Raw genomic sequence first — 19,564 nt, 5'->3', positions numbered from 1 at the left:
AAGTCCAAAAATCTCACCATATACAACCTTGAAGCAAGACAGGCCCACAGTATTCCTTTTCCTGTCTCTTGCTTTCATTCACCACCCCCTTGTTCTTGAACAACCATCTACCCAAGAGACATCATAGCAGCAACTTGCATGTCATGACAAGGAGCCCAAATTCAGAAGATCAGAATGACAGGCACTCCAAGCATGAAATTACTATTACAAATTACCATCTGCAGTCCAGTAGCTTAGTTCACAGGTATCAGTATATATAGTTAGTCAGGGTGAGAATCTTTCCAATTAACTGCCAACACTGGCTTTTAAAGAAATTTTCAACTTAGTACCAATGTCCAAAATAATATGTTGCTCTCTTAGAGGACTTAAAAATTAGATTTGACAGATGTACAACAAAAGATTAAATCTAACATTGATTTTTGATATTGGTTAAGTCCTAGATATTGGATACTTACAAAAAATGAAAAATCTGCCAGCCAGATTCTGTAGCAGGGAAGCCAAGGGTCTGCTAACGGTGTAGATACCAAGAACACCAGCCTTGACTAAAAGATTTTTTCTGTTGACAAGAACAGTTGTACTTTTTATGGTGAACAGTGTATTGTTTTGATACATTTATTTGACAGATATACAACAAAAGACTAAATCTAACATTGATTTTTGATGTTGATTAAGTCCTAGATATTAGATACTTACAAAAAATGAAAATTTTGTAAGTATTGTGAATTAATCAACTCATAGTGCTTATATTCTTTATCTCTCAGATATTTCTCATTTCTTTGTAATAAGAGTATTCAAACCATCATTTCTAGTTATCTTTTATTCATTTTAATGAGAAAAAGGTAAAATAGCAATGAAAGAGTTTCAAAACAGGTTAGTAGGACAGTTATAATAATTACTATATTGCATATTGTTGTCTTTGTAGTAATTCATAGTACAAGATGCAGACATGCTATCTTGTATAAACAATATTAGTACAAACCTTAACAATGAACTAAGAGAAAGTAGCTGTATATCTATCCTAACTATCTTGTGTATACATACATATTTTTTTCACAACAAAATGGTCTTTTATTTATACTTTTGCAAAGATAAAATATTAACTATAATCAAGTTTGAATATTGAACTTATTCCCCATTTCTCTCCTTATCTAAAGTCTGTTTGTTCTCCTAGATTTATGACCCCAACAACAATCGTTATGAAGTGCCAATCCCTTTGAACTTACCCAGCATTCCATCCAGCACCTCAGAGAGCCGGCTGTATGATGTCCTTATTACGAAGAATCCATTTGGTATTGTGATTCGCCGGAAGAGTACAGGCACTGTAATGTAAGCATTTTCTAGTTTGAAGTGCATTTTCTGGTTACTTATATGTTGCTTGTGGATACTTTGGCTTGGAGTCCATGGAGCTACTCTGGCTCAAATCATGACACTGTCCATTTCTGTATCCATGAATAAGTTATTTGCTTCAGGTCTGTTCTAATCAGAAATCTTTTGGATTGTGTCAGTTATTGGTGAGGCATTTACATGTTCTTGTGAATGCAATACATATGCCTTTAATAATCTCAGATAGAGTACTTCATAAATGCATGGGTCATGAAGCAGGAGAAAACTTGGCATAGAAGAGCAGTGTAGTATTTGAAAAAGGGCATTGGAGAGATGAAGTTAGGATGTTAGGTGGCCTCGGATCATGTGCAGCCCTGATGTCTTTATATATTGTTTTCATGAGGAACCCTTGAAGAATGTCAGCAGGAGTGATGTGATGTGAGGTGCTTGGCATGCATGAGGGCAGTGGGATACTAAGGAGCAAGTGGGGGAGGCAGGTCTGGCCTGGAAAGTGGCCAATGAATTGGTGGGAAGTGACTGGGTTGGTTCTGTGGAAGGCACAGAGAAAGGAGCAGTGACATAGAACATTAACAGAATAAAGGCTGACTCCTGGGCTTGTAGCAAGGACATCTGTGATTATTTTAAGCAAATATGTATATTTTGTATTTTGGTGGGGGGGAGATGAATGGGGTCTGGGGGTAGGAGGGAATCAACAGTTCTGCTGTTTGTAGAAAGTCAGGTCCTTGAAGCCAAAAAGAAAGCTGAAGTTCTTCCCAACCCACCTTTTCTCCTCACAGCTGGGACTCACAGGTTCTGGGCTTCACCTTCAATGACATGTTCCTCCGCATCTCCACCCGCCTGCCCTCCTCCTACATCTATGGCTTTGGGGAAACGGAACACACAGCCTTCAGGAGAGACCTGAACTGGCACACGTGGGGCATGTTTTCCCGAGACCAGCCCCCGGGGGTAAGCACAGGACCAGTGGAATCTATGTGCTTTTGTTTGTGTCTAGATGTCCCCCAAAGCCTCATGCAGTTACAGAGGGGGGGCAGGCTTTTCAGCACAGGCTTACTCTAGAGTTTGTAGTCTGCTGCTGGGATTAGAATGTATCCAACCTAGGGCAGGTAGGCTTCATACAGTATGTGGGACAGAAAAAGTCTTGTTTTTCCCCTGCTTGTTTGCTTTTCCTGTCTTCTGCCACCAGACTGTTGCCCCTCTGCCATGTGCCACCCTGCCTTAGAGTTGCCAATTATGGACTGAAACCTCTATGAATTGTGAGCTAAATAAATCTTTCCTACCTTGACTTTTGGCATTGGATATTTTGTCTCAGGAGAAAAGTAACTGAGACATTGTGTTTCTGCCTTTGTTTACCTACACAGTGTGTACTTTGTGTTTTATCTTCCCCATTTCAACATGGCTCCTCACACGGTGCTCTTAGACAAGTGGACCTGTTTGTAGGCACCTTTCTTTCTTCTGTGTTCAACTTATTTCTCAGATAGCAAAACACTCATGTCAGCAAAAAGTCTCCATTGAGTTTCTTTGTCAGGCATCATGTCTTCTAACTCTATACCTTTTCTTTCCCTACCTTTTCTTTCCCATGTATCTCAGTTCAAGATGAATTCCTACGGTGTCCACCCCTACTACATGGGACTGGAGGAGGATGGCAGTGCCCACAGCGTGCTGCTGCTGAACAGCAATGCCATGGGTAGGTGGTGCCAGTGGTTTCTTTTTATTGTAATATGTTTGTAGTGCACAATCGGAGAATTGCTGCATGTGATGTACAGGACACATCTCCTTCCCTTTTCCTTTCCCATCCTTCCATCTCTTGAGCCCCTTTACATATGCATAGTTTTTGTACATGTTTGTAGTACGTATTGATCCCTTTGTCTTTGAGACTCAATACATATATGCAGCACACCACTTGCAACACCCCTTTTCAATCCTACCCACCCAAATCTCTTGGCTCCTTTCACATGCGCTAAAGATCTACCTGACTAAGGGCCAGAGAAATGGCTCAGTGGACTAAGCACCTGCTTAGGCAAGCTCAGGGACCAGGGCTCGATCCCCAGTACTACATGCTGCACCAGCCCCACTCTCAGGCATGCTGAACCAGTGCCCGAGTCTGGGTGTGGTTGCACATGCCTATAATCCCAGCACTGGCAAGGCTGAAAACAGGAGGATCACTATGAGTCCAAGCTACATAGTGAGACCCTGTACCAAATAAGAAAAAAAAAAAAAAAAAAAAAAAAAAGATCTACCTGGCTATATTCTATGGTTTTTAGAATATATGTAACCCAGCTTCACCCTTAGATTGTATATTCATCTTATGGGAGGTGTTTTTTGGATTCTTTTTTCTTTTTTCTTTCTTGTTTTTGGTACCAGGGATTGAAGTCAGGACTTTGTGTTTGCCAGGCACTTATGCTGCTGAGCTATCTCCCCAGCCTAGGAAGATTTTGTGTTTATTATTTTCTTTATTTCAGTCCAGGGTTGTGCAATAATACAATAAATGAACTCTCATTTTGGCAAAAATCACATAGCAAAGAACGCAGAACCAAGTGAGTTGCCCGTATCCTGCAGTTCATCTAATGGGAGCAGCTATATAACTTGAATCAATACTGAACATATATAGTGTGGATCAGAGTACTCACCCCAGGAACAGGAGAGTGTGAATAAAACTTGTGTGACATATGAATGAAGGAAACATGAGGGGGTATGTAGGAATCATGTAGTAAGATGCGGTGAACTGTGCATTCATTCCATACCTCAGTAAGAGTATTTTATTACTGTTGGTCTCCTACTTTGACAGTGTACCTTTGTTCAATAAAATGCTATCATTGAGTAAAGCTCTGTGATGTGTATACAGAGGCTCTTAGGAACATTTCTGCAACTTCTTGTGCATCTTCAATTCTTCTTATTGAAAAAAGTTTTCTTATGTAAAAGTTATAATAATTTAAAGAACTAGAATGAGAAAATCTATAATAAGATAATAAGGCCCACCAAAGAGGAAATTACCAGGGATGAGTCCTTTAGACAAGCACTTCTGGAATTCTTTTGGGGAAAGTGCAGAACATCTGCCCTTGATATTCTAATGTGGAAAAGAGAGGCACTATGTTCATCGAGGCTAATACCTCCTGTGAAGGTTTCCACCATTATGGGCATCTTCCTGTCTTTTCAGATGTCACGTTCCAGCCTATGCCTGCTCTCACGTACCGCACCACGGGGGGAATTCTGGACTTCTATGTGTTCTTGGGCCCGACTCCAGAACTTGTCACTCAGCAGTACACTGAGGTAGGAGGGACTGCATTTGCTCATCAAGTATGTATTAGAAATGAAAGCACAGATCTGTGCTTCACTTTGCGCAAGATCACAGAGTTGGCACACATGGAGCCTGTGCCAATACACACATTTTTTTCCCTCTGAGTTCTGTGCTCCTAACCATAGACTCACTCTAGGAATCAGAGTAAAATCAAGCATTTCCCAGTTTCTAGACTACAAGCTCTAGTTCAGTGGATTTCTCAAAGGTATTCCAGTAACTCTTCATCTCCTTAGCTTATCTATGTATTTATATTTATTGAGTGTCTATCTTGTGGCACTGAAGAACTATCTTTATTACTGCATGTACGGCTTAAATCTGACTTCTCCCACAAGGACTAGTGTTTTGTGTATTTCCTAGGTGATCGGTCGGCCTGTGATGGTACCTTACTGGTCCCTGGGGTTCCAGCTGTGTCGCTATGGATATGAGAATGACTCTGAGATCGCCAGCCTGTATGATGACATGGTGGCCGCCAGAATCCCCTATGTACGTAAAGGACACTGTGCATTAGCTCTGTGACCTTGTGGCTAACTCATTCATCTCTGTATCTGTTTGTTTGTGGACTTTGTGAAGTGGTACATAGACACAGAGTTCTTTCTCACATAATGCCACATGATGCCTCAGCCTGGCACTGTAATACAGTGAAAACACTTGGGGAAAGTGACCAAAATCATTTTTTATATTAACAATTTTCAAAACCACTTTCAATGCAGAGTTTTTATTGATCCTCACAACAGCCTTCACAAAGGTATCATTGTGCTATGTTTTACTCATTGTTTCTATGCTGACTTAACATTTGAAAAAGTGACGTAAACTTCAGGGACCACACACCAAACAAATGATGGAGCTAGGATTTGAAAGAGCCACAGAGAAACCTTCGACCTTCACCACTAGCATTGGATAGTTGCTCCCTTCTGGAACTGGATTGTACCCCCTCAGCTCCTCAGTTTCCCTGTGTCCTTTCCCAGGACGTGCAGTACTCAGACATTGACTACATGGAGCGGCAGCTGGACTTCACCCTCAGCCCCAAGTTCTCTGGGTTTCCAGCCCTGATCGATCGCATGAAGGCCGACGGGATGCGGGTCATCCTCATTCTGGTCAGTCCTTGTGTGAATGTGGCTTGTTACTTGGGCACTGGCTGGGCTTAGGTGAAGAATTCATTACATTGCATTTGCTTTCATGTTCTAAGAAGAGAATGCACAAGGAGAATTGTGTTTCCTAGACTCATGGATGCACTACAGTTCAGAGGGAAGCTAGGAGCACCTGTCTCAAAATTTTCCCTTTTTCATACCCCCTTGTCACTCCCTGGCTGTGGTTTTCCCATGTGACCTGTGCTTGGCTTTCAGGACCCAGCCATTTCTGGCAATGAGACCCAACCCTACCCTGCCTTCACTCATGGTGTGGATAATGACGTGTTCATCAAGTATCCCAACGATGGAGGCATTGTCTGGGGAAAGGTATGAGCAAGGGCTGATCCATCAATCTCAAGCCTGGGATCTTAGGCATGTTAATGGGTTTGTACATATTGCTTCCTGGTCCTTTACATTTGAGGTCTGAGGTCCATACTTTGCAGGTTTGAATACACCTTAGTTGATACAGTTAAGAATTTTGTAGAATCTACTTGACTGTAGTTCAAACATACAAGATAATGGAAGTATTAGTAACCCTTGGACAATAGTTTCTGTTTTCTTGGAAAATATCACACATGTTAAATTTCATGGTGCATTGCTATGGAACATTTGTCTCTCCACAGGTCTGGCCTGATTTCCCTGATATTGTCATTGACCCCTCGCTAAACTGGGAGGACCAAGTGGAGGTAAGAGACCCATTGTGGATGTTGGCTGAGGGGTTTCCTGGAGGAAGGAGTCATTTCCAGGTTGCTGGGAATCCCTGCCATGGACATGGGTGTGGCAAGGGAGAAACACTTAGGAATAATGTTCAGTGCATCTGTCTATGAGCAGATTACCTACCACACAGTAATGTTCTTTTTCCAGTGGCAATGAAGAGAATTTGCATTTTTTTCCATGGCTTTAGGTGACACAACGGTAATTTCACCCGCAAAGCTGTCATATTCCAAAGCCGATGGAATAGTCACTGGGCACCACCTGTAAGGAGTGCTACTTCCCTCTGAATTCATGTCTTGTTGTCTGGGTATCTCTTAAGAACACTTTCCGACATTTGTGTTTAGTTATTGTTTTTCTCTGTACATCCTTCCCTCCCCATACCCTCATATGTATAAATCGTGCTTTCTAGTTGCATTGAAACATGAATCTCTCCTCTTTCCTTCTACTCCTGAATTTCCAGCCTTTGATAAAATTTCTCCTTCTTGAGAACAGGTTCTTGATGTTTTCACATTCAACAATCCATACAACTAGACATAATTTTTTAAGCTTAAGTCTTTGTCACCTAAATGAGTACATAGTTCCTTTCTAGTCTAGGACACTTCAGTCCCATTCTGTCACAAGAGACATGCACAGTGAACTGATGTACCTTTGTAACTCACTTTCTGATAGTATATGTGATCAGGGCTGTCTGGATTATCTATTGTTCTGACAAAACCTGTAAGCAGGGCTCTCTTCCTTCTGGAGAGTAAATACCTTACCTTGTCTTGTTTATCTCTTCTTTAACAATGATCATTCTTTCTAGAGGAATTGTAGCAAGGCATGTATAGCCAATGGAGCTGCCAGAGGGTTGCTTTTAAATAAAAAAGGAAGACTTTTTTTTCCAGTCCTCCTGAGTGGGGCCATAGGAACTCAGAATCTATACTCTTTGTGGTCAGCAGGGTGGCATAAATTGTACTATCTAGGAATTCTATCAAGATCAAGAGTTAATAGATATGTCAGTGGGAACAAGGCATAGCAGTTTTAAGTTCTAGTATTATCCACTGATAGCCAATACAAAAAAAATATTGAGCTATATCTGAAACACTTGCAAATGTATAAAATGTACTCCAGCCAGTTTCTGGTTTTTCCTATTGCATTTACTAACAAAAGTTAAAGACACACAGTATATACACAGTTGAATAACTAGGCAACCAAATTCCTAGCGTAAGTCAAGAGGCCTTCTGAGTGCTCTCATTAGTAGCATTGTATGCAGTGGTTTAATACATAGTGGGTAGACTCCAGTCACTAGAAATAGGAGTGGAAGGTATTAAATAAAATATTCATGCTCTATCCAGGGAAGTTAATTGTCAGGAAAATGAGTGTGCCTGCCCTAGAGGGAAATAGATATTATACAGGGCCAGCATTGTGTCGGGACCAAAGGTTCTGGCCTGTGACAACTCCCATTGAGTAGCTATATATATATATATAGCTTTGTAAACCAGTGATGCACGATTGCCTTGGATTGGGTCTCTGACCTGGATCTCAGTTGGTATGAGGAACACTGTAGATGCAAAGTTAGAAGCTCATGTGGAACATTTGGTTGCCTGGTTATTGAACTTTGTATATACTGTACCTCTTAATCTTTTGGTAGTACATGCAGTAGGAAAATCCAGAAACTGGCTAGAGTACATTTTACAAATTTACAAGAGTACTTCAGATATAGCACAATATTTTCTTTTTTTATATATTTTGAACAAATATCAAATCTGTCTATCTATCTATCTATCTATCTATCTATCTATCTATCTATCTCTACCTGTGTACCTATCATCTAATAAGAATTCAAGGGAGAGGGCTGGCAAGATAACTCAGCAGACTAAGTGCCTGCTTATGCAAGTGCAGGGACCAGGGTTTGATCCCTGGTACCACATGCCATGTAGGCCCTACCCCTAGGTGCACTGAGCCACCCCTGAGACCAGGCGTGGTAGCGCAGGCCTGTAATGCCAGCACTGGAGAGGCTGAAAACAGGAGGTTTACTATGAGTCCAAGTTGTGTAGTGAGACCCTGTACCTAACACATTAAAAAAAAATCAAGGAAAAGACATTTGCACCTGTCTTCTCCATCATGTTACACAGAGGAACACTTGAATTTTGGTACTTCAGGTGGCCTGCATATGGACACAAGGAGCTTTTAAATCAGCAACATTCTGGGACACAGGCATTTACGTTGGTACAGGGCCACTGCATCAACCACGAGGTTGGCTACTAGCTCATGAGATCTGTCTACAGTTCTTTAGTCACAAGGGTTAGTACTATCCCTAAACACAAGTGTATTTTGAAATCTATGGAACAGTGTTGGTTATCACAGTCACTGGGAAATACCAGGTGACATTTAGTGAATAGTGACCAGGTATGTCCATGACTCTGGTTGCAGGGCATTCATCACACAGATTCTATTGATACAATTGTGACTGTAATGGAAAACATTTCACTTATGGTTTACAGAATTTATTAGGTTGATCTTAAGAGATTCTTAGCAGATGGAATGGTTATAACTTTATATTAGTAAGATGAACTGTGAGGTTGGTGAGGACAGTGCCCATATCTCACATCACTAGGGGTTGTACAGAACAACTAAGGCTTGCCCTAGGATAAGAAAATTTCTGAGTTTAAGTTTGGGGCTTTAATTCAGTCCAGGATTTAATTTTGGTAGCATGCAATGGGCTTGGATAAGTAACCTTGCTCTGTCACTCAGGTGTGCACATCCTTGATTCATATGAAGGTAAGTGAGGGCAGGAGCAATAAGGCAAGGGTTGAACAGAACACTCACAGGAGAAGACAGACCCCACAGCTAGGAGAATGGCAGGACATTTTTGTTACATAGATATGAACTATTAGAGCATAATTATTGAGGTTTATAAGATATAGTTGGCTTCATTTCCCACTTGTATCTTACTACTGATGCAATTGTGATTCAGACACAGGTATTCTAATCCCCACTCCCATGCCATTGTTTCTGACCTTGCCTGTAATGAAAAGTTCTTCTAGTTCTATTTCCTAAGGAGAGACTTCCTAGTATTTGCAGTGGTGCATCACCTAGCTCTCTGAAAGACAGATTTATGAATGTGGGTCCATTTTTATTTTCTTCTTTGTGTCATTGGTTTGCCTTCTATCTAGACTCATGGGTGTCTGTTGTACATAAGAATTCCCTTAGGTCAAGTCCTCTTTCTGCTGCTCCTTCTACCCCGAGCCCTAGTCCTATCGAGCTTCTTGACTGTTTTAATGGAGTGATTCACATAGAGGAAGGAGTCTGTTTAAAGAGACCCACAACTACCGTGATGTCCTCTGATGCCACATGGATTATAGGGACATTTGTGAATTTGTGATGCCGCTTGGTGGTGTTAACCTACAATTAAGCTGAGTATTTATTATCTTTTGTGAATTATTACATAAAGTTATTACCTAAGCACTCTAGGGACTAAGAAAATTGATCAGAAAAATATAAAATAAGGCTCTTGTTCTCTGAAATCTTATGGCAGAAATGTAGGCTGAGATCTTGGATCTCCATTTTGTGGTATGATAAGTGCATTACTTTTACCATTTGATGGAACATGAAGACAGAGGGAGGTTGAAACTTTGTCCTTAGGTCCTCCCACTTCATATGACACATGGATGAACTTTTCATGTGATTCTAAAACCTGTGGAAAACAGAGAAACAAGCACTCTATTCTAATGTTATAAGAGGAAATTGTATCCCTTCCTCTCATTCCTAGTGCTGTTTCATTCTTACCTGGTACAGTGCATCTCATGCCTACTCTTTCTTCTTTTCATCTTTATGCCTCCTGCCTTGTCTTTGAGAAGAGCTTAGGAAAAATCAGGACAGAAGCTAGAGGCTGAGCATCTGAAGCATCAGATTATGAGTTCAGCTTGTTGTTGCCATTCATTGATATATAGAGCGACACAGTCTGTGGGCATTTTCCGAGCTCGAGGGTCTATGATTTGTGCTTATTCCTCTTCACTGCACTCAAGAACACTAGGCTGGCTCTGATTAAGCCTATCACTATCTACCAAAGGTAGTAAAGTCTTTGCATGAGTTAAGTTCTAAGTAAATATCTGTTTGCTGTCTGATCCATTCTTTTGGCACAAATGGGTTATATTCTGTTCTTATAGCAATACCGAGCGTACGTGGCCTTCCCCGACTTTTTCCGTACCTCAACTGTCCTGTGGTGGAAGAGGGAAATTCAAGAGCTCTACAACAACACAGAGAGTCCAGAGAAGAGCTTGAAGTTTGACGGCATGTGGATTGTGAGTGTGAGCGTGCGCGCATGTGTGTGTAGGTGTGTGTTTACCTTTTGTCTTAGCTTGTGGATCACTGTCCTTTAAAGGATAATTGTGATCTAATGAAGACTTTGGAATACACTCACCTAATTTATCATGAAACATCCTTGGCCTTAGTAGGAAATCCTTATAACTTTGCTTGCCCTGAGACAAAGGTTAAAGTAATTTAATCCTCTTGCCAGTCACCTGGTACAGGTTAAAATGACTTTCGAGGAGTTCCCTCTAGGATATGAGGAGCTCCTCTGAGCAAGTGCCTATAGAAACAGTTACATATTAAATGATTTATTTACTACTTAGTCTTGTCTCAGAATGGTAAAACATAGTTATTTTTAAATGTAAGTTGTGCCTGTGTTTGACATTTGTAGGATATGAATGAACCTTCGAGTTTTGTGAACGGAGCTGTCCCTTCAGGCTGCACAGATGCAACTCTAAACCGTCCTCCCTACATGCCATGTAAGGACCCTGGTCCTGCCTGGGCTGTGGATCCCTGGCTAGAAGTAGGGCAACCTCCAGGAGTGCCCAGCATCTAGGGCATGAGCCTGACTGCTGGCAGCATGCCCAGACTGGTGCTGTGGCTTATATGGGTCCAGAGACAAAACCACTTTCAGCATCTTACCTGTGGATGAGTGCAAGATACTACATTTGTTGTGAATTGCTCCAGTTTCAATAGAAAAAGTTATACATGGTGATAGCTTCAAAGGAATCCTTCAAAGGTTCCTGAAACTATATTTCATAGTCCTTCTGGCTTATGTCAATTTACCTATATGAATTTCTTATGCCACTAAAGACTGTAAAAGAGAAGGTTTTTTTGTATCTTGCAGTCCACAAACCTTAATGTTAAACTTGTGTTTATATCTCGGATCTACAAATCACCTTTTTTCTGAGTTATGTGACCTATGATAGTTTTCACAATACTTTCAAATCTTAGTTTTCCAAAATGTTAAGAAGCAGATAACCCCATCATGTTTATGGAATTATAAAGTTATATGCAGGCCGGCCAGATAGCTCAGTGGACTAAAGTGCCTGTTTAGGCAGATACAATGACTGGGGTTGGATCTCCATGCTGGCCCCACCCCCAGTACACACTGAGATGGTGACTGAGATGGCTTGGTGGTGTGCACCTATAATCCCCACAATTAGGAGGCTGAAAAACAGGAGGATCACTATGAGTCCAATCTGTGTAGTGAGACCCTATAGTCCCTGTACTAAATACATAAAAATGTTTATATGAAATAATTTACAAATTAATAGCCTACCTCAGAGCCTATATCCACAGTAAGGGTGTGAAAATCCTGTGTCCTAACCTCACCTCTAATTCTTCTTTCTCCACTAGAGTTGATGTTGAAAACCATGATGCAGCCACCACTGCAGCTCAGAGCTAAACACGATTTGCCTCTGGGAAGTGGGGGAATGATCCAGGGAATTAGTTTTAAGATCCACATTTCTGACCCATAAAGACCAGTCAGGAACTAAAAGCAACAAGGCTGTTTCTCACATTCCTGAGTTTCTTCCCCTCAGATCTGGAGGCCAGGGACAGGGGCCTGAGCAGCAAGACCCTGTGCATGGAGAGTGAGCAGATCCTCCCAGACGGCTCCAGAGTGCGTCACTACGACGTGCACAGCCTGTACGGGTGGTCCCAGACCCGGCCCACCTACGAGTGAGTCACTCTCTGCCTTCTCTAGTTGACACAGTCTACGTGGATATGTAGTAAGAGGCATGGGGTTCTCACTTTGTTTTTATGTATTAGTCTAAGCATTAAGAATAATTTATTCAGAATTACACACAATTTTGACTTGGTAAAGATATACTCCTTGAGCCTGGAGCCAGACCCCATGGTTATAATCAGAAGGACATGCTTAACCGAGGAGTAATCCCCTCAGTGAGATCCATACGCTAACATAAGCTAATATGTCCATAGGGTACTTTTTTTTATTCCAAAAGTGAATCATCTCTGTTAGATTTCGCATTCCCATTCCTGCTGGATGTCATTGATTTTGCTGTTGAAGTAGCAACATCTGTGTTGTGAGTTCAAAGAGTAAAAAATATTCTAAGGAAAATTTTAAGAAGTAATTTGTAGTGTTCAGCAGCAAATATAAGAAAACAAATGATGAATAACAAAATCCTTGCTTATTATTTTAAGACAATTCAGGGTTTTCTACATGATGAATTTCTTTGTAAAACACTTATCAAAGACACCAGTGCTCTTATTGTCTGTATCAGCGAGTGGGCCGTCACTGTGACTGGGCATCTATATTCCCACAGTCATGCAGCCAACACCATCCCAACTTCTAGTTCTATGACCTTTATTATTCTTCTCTGGCCTCATTTCATCTCCCTGTTCTTCTGCAACCAGAGCAGTGCAGGAGGTGACAGGCCAGAGAGGAATTGTCATCACTCGCTCCACATTCCCCTCTTCTGGACGCTGGGCAGGACACTGGCTGGGGGACAACACAGCTGCATGGGACCAGCTGAAGAAGTCAATCATTGGTACAGGGGCCTGTTCCCAGGGCTGGATGACAGGGAGGGAGGTGTGGTCCTTGGCGAGGAGGAGGAGGAGCAGGCAGAGCTGAGGCCTCCCTGACCCAGATGTGGTTCTCATTGCAGGCATGATGGAGTTCAGCCTCTTTGGCATATCCTATGTAAGTGGCCTCAGACCCCTCCTGCCTGCTCACAAGGTGATGGAGTCTTTCCGAAGTCACCAGTGGCCTGGTTTATTCCCTCTTATTTCAGACCGGGGCAGACATCTGTGGGTTCTTTCAAGATGCTGAGTATGAGATGTGTGCTCGCTGGATGCAGCTGGGGGCCTTTTATCCCTTCTCCAGGAACCACAACACCATTGGCACAAGGGTAGGACAGCGATCCCCCCCTCATATGGTGGATGTTACTTAAAATGCAGCCTCTGTCTTTGCGTAGCACTTAATTCTCTCTGTATTGTCTGGACATCTTTGGAATTATGAAACCTTCATTCTCATCATATTCCTCAACTGTATTTAGATAATTCTTTTTTTAAAATAGGAATTATTCCAAATATATCCTAAGAAGAATGTCTTATGGGGAAATTATGTTATTTTCTGTTAAATTTCAGTAACTCCTTTCAGTCTCCCCGGCTTATTAGATCAGCTGTGAACACTTGTTTTCCTCCTTAGAGACAAGACCCTGTGTCCTGGGATGCTGCCTTCGTGAATATTTCCAAAAGTGTGCTGGAGACCAGATACACGCTGCTGCCCTACTTCTATACCTTGATGCACAGGGCCCACACGGAGGGCGTCACTGTTGTGAGGCCTCTTCTCCATGAGTGAGTGTCCAGGGGGACCCTGCTCACCAATGCATGAGTCCTTCCATTGTGTAAGAGAGTAGTGAGTGCAGACACTTTCTCCAAACTAAAGATATGACTTTGTTTTTTCTGAAGCTCTTTCTAGGCAGAAACCATAGCTCACTACTTTTCTACTCTTGTACAGTGTTATGCATATTTTAGTTCACTGATGAAAATCTATTTATTGAATAAAAAGTTCTTTTGAAGATGTAGCACAGACAGCATCACTTTTTCACATTTGGCTATGTGACATTTTTCCTATCATTTATAAGAGTTTTAACAATGTAGACTCAAGTATGAGTTCTGGTTCCAGAAAATGTATTACAAGTGAGGTTTTGGTAGTGAGTGTCACTATTGCATTGAAAATGTTCCATGCTTTGTGGAGGTATTTTATAGCAGAGAATGTGTCTAAGTCAGCTTTGAATTTCGAGGGACCTGACCCACAGAGATGGTGGGCTGGACAGTCCTGGGGAAGCATGGGAAGGAGCGTGCCAGAAGGTGCAACCGGATGTCTGACTGCATCTGAGTGTGGAGGGTGTCCTTAGGTGACTGGGCTGGTTCCTGCTCTGGCTCTGATTGTGCCACCTTTTTCCCTTCTAGGTTTGTGTCAGACCGGGTGACCTGGGATGTGGACAGTCAGTTCCTGTTGGGCCCGGCCTTGCTGGTCAGCCCTGTCCTGGAGCTTGTGAGTGTGGACGCCTGACTTAGATATTTTCCACTTTGCTGAGACACAGTGCCAGTGCCCACAATTTAAAGGCAGAAAGGTTTTACTTTGACTCATAATTGCAGAGGTCTCAATCTGTGCATGATCATGGTTTAGCTGGCTCCCAGGCACACAGGGCCTGACATGGTAGAGCTGCTCTGATCATCCAGCCAGGAAGTGGGGAGTGAGGGGCAGAGTCAGGAAAGGAAATGCACCCTTGTTGGTCACACCACCAGTGACTCACCTTTTGAAACTGGCACATTTAGCTAAGATTCATCAATGGATGAACCCACTGGGGACTACAGCTGTGGTCGAGGCACCTCCCAAAAATCCACATGGGAATGAGTGAACCCTTTGGCAGAAGCTCTAGGCCTAAACTATCACAAGGCCTCTGCTGGGTGGAGGGTACCAATTGTGAGGTTGGGTGAGTAGCATGAGACAAGAGAGCAAGCCTCTACGTGGGGTGTATCCCAAGAGACCATTTCTTGTTCTGCCTTTGTCTTTTCTTCTTGTTCTGAGCAGCAGTCCATTGGTAAGGTATTCTGGCCTCCTCCATATTAAGGGGCAGCCTAATAGTTAGGGTCCAAAGCACCATCAAAAACAAAACAACTTTATCATACATTTGAGAACATACCGTTCTTCTATTAAGATAAGGAATACAGGCATGTGGTGTAAGCAGTTGATTACAATCCTGTAGCTCTTAGCACAGAACCTTCCAGGAGAGCTGCATGCACAGCCCATGCTATCCTGTTGCTGCTGGCAAGCCCTACCTCCCTTCTGTAAGGTGTTCCAACATCGATGGCCATTTCTTTGCTTCCTTGGGAATGCCTAGGCATGTGATAGTGCCAGTTCATGATACTCCCTCCAGATATTACTATGTCTACACAACCTTCCTCTGCTCCAAACCCAAGTACAAGTGTGCCTCTTCAGAGGTGGAAGGGGTTTAGTTCATAAGCATTGGTGATTCTTATTTTTACACTTTATACCCTGGGTTGTTCTGGATAGGGAAACTTTCTGTGTGAAAAAGGGGAAGGAAAGGAAGGCTTTCTAGGCTTTGCAAATCTTCAGAGAGCTGGGGCAAGTGAGTACAAGCTCACCAGAGTTGTTTTAACCCCTTTTTATGTGAGCCTGTGATGGTATCCCAGAACACCATGCCTATTGCCTCTCACCTTGTTTATGGTTAATTTCAGAATGCCAGAAATGTCAATGCGTATTTCCCTGAAGCCCGCTGGTATGATTACTACACAGTAAGTTATCTAGATATTTCTATAATCTGGGAAAATGGTAAAGAATAAACTCTGGATATTACAGTCCTCAGGCAAATGCTGGTTCTGGAAGCTACCTGCTGTGGGGTCTTGAATAACCACTTTAAACCTTGTAGGCTCCGTTTTCTCATCTGCAAGTTAAATCAGATCACCCCTGCACTAAAGTGGTGTGAGATAAGCAGAAAGCTTCACTCAGAGCCTGGCTTTGTGTGGACAAACTTTTGAGTTTACATCATTCCTTATACTATCACTATTCACAATGGTGTTTTAAGCAGACACTTGTGAACTTTTGAAATCATTCTATAAACAATCATATTTGCTTATATCTTCTCTCCTTTAAGTTCCTAAATACAGGGGCCTTTTTATTAAATGTTGAATTCCGTAGCATAGATGCTCAAAGAGTTGTTCCATATGGTGACAGTGCATTGTGAAAATGCACTAGAGGTGTGGGTCTCACATTTGCAAATCTAAGCATTGCACATGCATTTACATGTGACAAAGCCACAGATGCCTGCAGCAGCCAGGAGGGGAACCCATGCCTGCAGCCTGCCGCTGTCATCCAAGGGGACTGCAGTGTGATTTGGTGAAAACTGGGCGAGCATGCAGAAGTGGAGTTGCTTCTCTTCTCTGTCCTGTGGAGTCCTGAATCCCTCCAGTCTGACTTTATTGCTGGGCTTTATCAGTTGTTTTTGTTTTTTTTATTAAAGAAAAAAAACCCAAAAGCAAATAACAACAAAAGCAAACAAAAAACAAAGCAACATAAAATGATAAAAATGGTACAGAATTTCAAAACAAGAATAGAAAATTAACTTTGTTGTTATATTATGTATTATTATCGTCAAATTTGTTGCTCAGATTACCAGATATAGGTATGCCAAATTGAAACTTTGTTTTTTGCCAGAAGGTCTCCCTGTGCACTGTAGGCTGGCCACAAACTCAAGGTGGTCATTCTTTCTCAGCCTCCTGAATGTTGGGATTATGGGTATTCACCACCATGCCCAATGTACACCTGTGTTTAAGATTACACTATGCTGGGATTTTCTGTGGGCTTTCCTGATAATGTTTTCTGGGGAAAAATCAGCCAACATCTCTCCGAGCCTTTCTATGGTTATTCTGCATCTTGATTCTCTTGTTCATTAAGAGTCACTCCTTTTGAGTTTGAGGTTCTTTTGTGCAGGGATTAACTAGGATTGAGCTCATGAATTATCTAGCACACATAGTTGAAGGAGATGCTCCGTCACAGGCTGGTCTGCATTTGCAAGACCTCAAGAGTGAGGACTATTTATTTTAAAACCTCAGCATCTTGTTAAGGCTCATTCCAGCTTCAGTTTGCCCAGGCGCAAACTATTTTCTGGAGTTCCAAACACTGGCAATGGAAACATTTCCTTATGGGCTTCACCGTGCAGTGCAGAGCTGATATTTGCTTGTCACAAATGCCAATTAGATAGGTAAATAATTGTATATGCCATGTGAAATAATCTGAAGTATTAAGTTGATAAAGAAAAGCTTCCTGGAATGGCCAGTGTCACATGGATTTTTAAGTAGAAGGTGGTTTTAGTTAAAGAAGGACAGGCAAAAGAAATCATGTGGAAGGACAAATGTTCATGAGAAAGCCACCTGGAGAAAATAATGTTTTGCTGTTTAATTAAAAAGAAGACTACATGGTTAGAATTAATTAAGAATTGTCTCCTGCATTAATCCTTAAAAGTAATTGGGACTGAGTGTTTGTGCTCAAGTAGAGACTAGTAAACAATGACTCACAGACCAGTAGAGCTGTCATGTGTTTTTGTAAATAAAGTTTTATTGGAACACACCCACACATTCATTTACTTGTTGTGATAATAACTGCTCCTTACCTCTAAAATAAGCTCTAATTTTTGATAGTTATGATGTGGTAGAGGAGGGGCTGCTAGTGGCATTTATTAGGTAGACACCAAAGATGTTGCCAAACATCAAACAAGCACAAGATGGACACACAGCAAGACTCACGTAGCTCCAAACATCAATAGTTCCAACAATGACAAACTGAGCTACAGGTGATAATATGTGTAAGAATTCTCCCTTAGAATTTGAGGTTTATGCCTGAGATGACAGAACATCTCACACACTACATGAGACAAAGAGTGTCAAGGATGAAGCAAGATAAGTATGTCAAGCATAAAGCCACATACATCACTTAAAGCCATGTAAAGTAAGCAAGCACATTTTTATGTTTTCTGTGAATTATAAGTCCAAAGTGTTAAGTTGGGGAAAGTAAGGAGAGATGGAGATTTAGCAAACCTTGGAAAGAGAGATGGTCTAGGAATGCCATCATGGAGAGCTCAGCAGGTGCCAACAAGTGTGAATGAGAGATTGTACAAGGTGCTCTAGCAGGGCCTGCAACGCAGAAGCAGGCTGCGTGAGTGACAGTAGACTGCGGTCCATCCTGATGCAGTCTGTGCTGTAGAACTCCCCAGGAGGCAAGGTGCCCCACAGTACATTACAGAAACAAAGCCAGGCGTCACACAGCAGTGAGGCGGATGCAGAAAGTGTCCTCATGTTTGTGTTCTGAGTGGTGAAGAGTGGGCAGCAAGCTCAGAGAGGTGGCTGAGTGTCTGCTGTAGGTGCTGATGGTGGGTAGTATGTCCTGTCCTCATCCTCTGCTTTTTTTCTGCCCACAGGGTGCAGACATTAATGTGAGGGGACAGTGGAAAGAGCTGCCAGCCCCTCTGGAGCACATTAACCTTCACGTGCGTGGGGGCTACATCCTTCCCTGGCAAGAGCCTGCGCAGAACACTCACCTAAGGTGAATGGTGGGCCGGGGCTCTGCTTTATGTAGTGATTAACACAGTAATTTGTACTGAAGGCCATCAAAGCTTCAAGCATTACTCTCGTGGCAAAAGGCAACTTTTGTACTTATTCACTTTATTTTAATAGTTTGCAAACTTTGCATTCTTTGAGCAGTTAACAAGTGTTTTATATCTAAGTGGATGGGATGATAGGTCTAAGAAGTGACACTTGAAATAGAGGCCAAGTAGGAATAATTACAATTTGTGCTAGTTTTATAAGACTGCATCTTATTTGACTCTTTCCTAAGAAAGCAATTGCTGAAAAGTTATTTAAGCCATATAACAATTGATACTGATGCTGAGATTTGTTTTGTAAAGTATTTTAAAATACTTAACCTAGGTCTATATAATAATTGGCAATATTTAATGTTAGGTGACTGCTTTCTCCATGTCCAGAACTATGCCAAAATGAGATCTATTTGGAGATATTCTGGGTTTTTTTTTTCCATTTTTTTTTTTTTTTTTTTTTGTACAGGGTCTCACCACACAGATTGGACTCACAGTGATCCTCCTGTTTTCAGCCTCGCCAGGGCTGGGATTACAGGCATGTGCTACCATGCCCAGACTCATTCACCAGCTTAGCACATCCCGGGGGCAGGGCTGGAGCAGCATGTGGAACTGGGGATCAAACTCTGGTCCCTGAGCTTTCCAAAGCAGGC

General features: G+C 42.0%; 1 protein-coding gene across 1 annotated transcript in view; it reads left to right on the top strand.

The window, feature by feature from the left end:
* LOC101589892 (maltase-glucoamylase, intestinal) overlaps positions 1–19,564 on the top strand; it is a 181,674-nt gene that overhangs the window by 157,264 nt on the left and 4,846 nt on the right. The window contains exons 64-80 of the mRNA XM_023712753.1: positions 1,172–1,326; positions 2,121–2,289; positions 2,932–3,028; positions 4,499–4,611; positions 4,997–5,122; positions 5,605–5,733; positions 5,983–6,093; positions 6,390–6,452; positions 10,629–10,763; positions 11,162–11,249; positions 12,315–12,453; positions 13,150–13,283; positions 13,401–13,435; positions 13,527–13,643; positions 13,943–14,091; positions 14,710–14,794; positions 16,003–16,059. Of these exons, the coding sequence (XP_023568521.1) occupies positions 1,172–1,326; positions 2,121–2,289; positions 2,932–3,028; positions 4,499–4,611; positions 4,997–5,122; positions 5,605–5,733; positions 5,983–6,093; positions 6,390–6,452; positions 10,629–10,763; positions 11,162–11,249; positions 12,315–12,453; positions 13,150–13,283; positions 13,401–13,435; positions 13,527–13,643; positions 13,943–14,091; positions 14,710–14,794; positions 16,003–16,059 (1,902 nt within the window). The remainder of the gene's footprint in view (positions 1–1,171; positions 1,327–2,120; positions 2,290–2,931; positions 3,029–4,498; positions 4,612–4,996; positions 5,123–5,604; positions 5,734–5,982; positions 6,094–6,389; positions 6,453–10,628; positions 10,764–11,161; positions 11,250–12,314; positions 12,454–13,149; positions 13,284–13,400; positions 13,436–13,526; positions 13,644–13,942; positions 14,092–14,709; positions 14,795–16,002; positions 16,060–19,564) is intronic.

The sequence above is a fragment of the Octodon degus genome, unplaced genomic scaffold (assembly GCF_000260255.1).
Source record: "Octodon degus isolate 3935 unplaced genomic scaffold, OctDeg1.0 scaffold00027, whole genome shotgun sequence".
Classification (NCBI taxonomy): Eukaryota; Metazoa; Chordata; class Mammalia; order Rodentia; family Octodontidae; genus Octodon; species Octodon degus.
The sequence above is the reverse complement of the archived record's forward strand: the minus strand, read 5'-3'. Positions and strand labels throughout refer to the sequence as shown.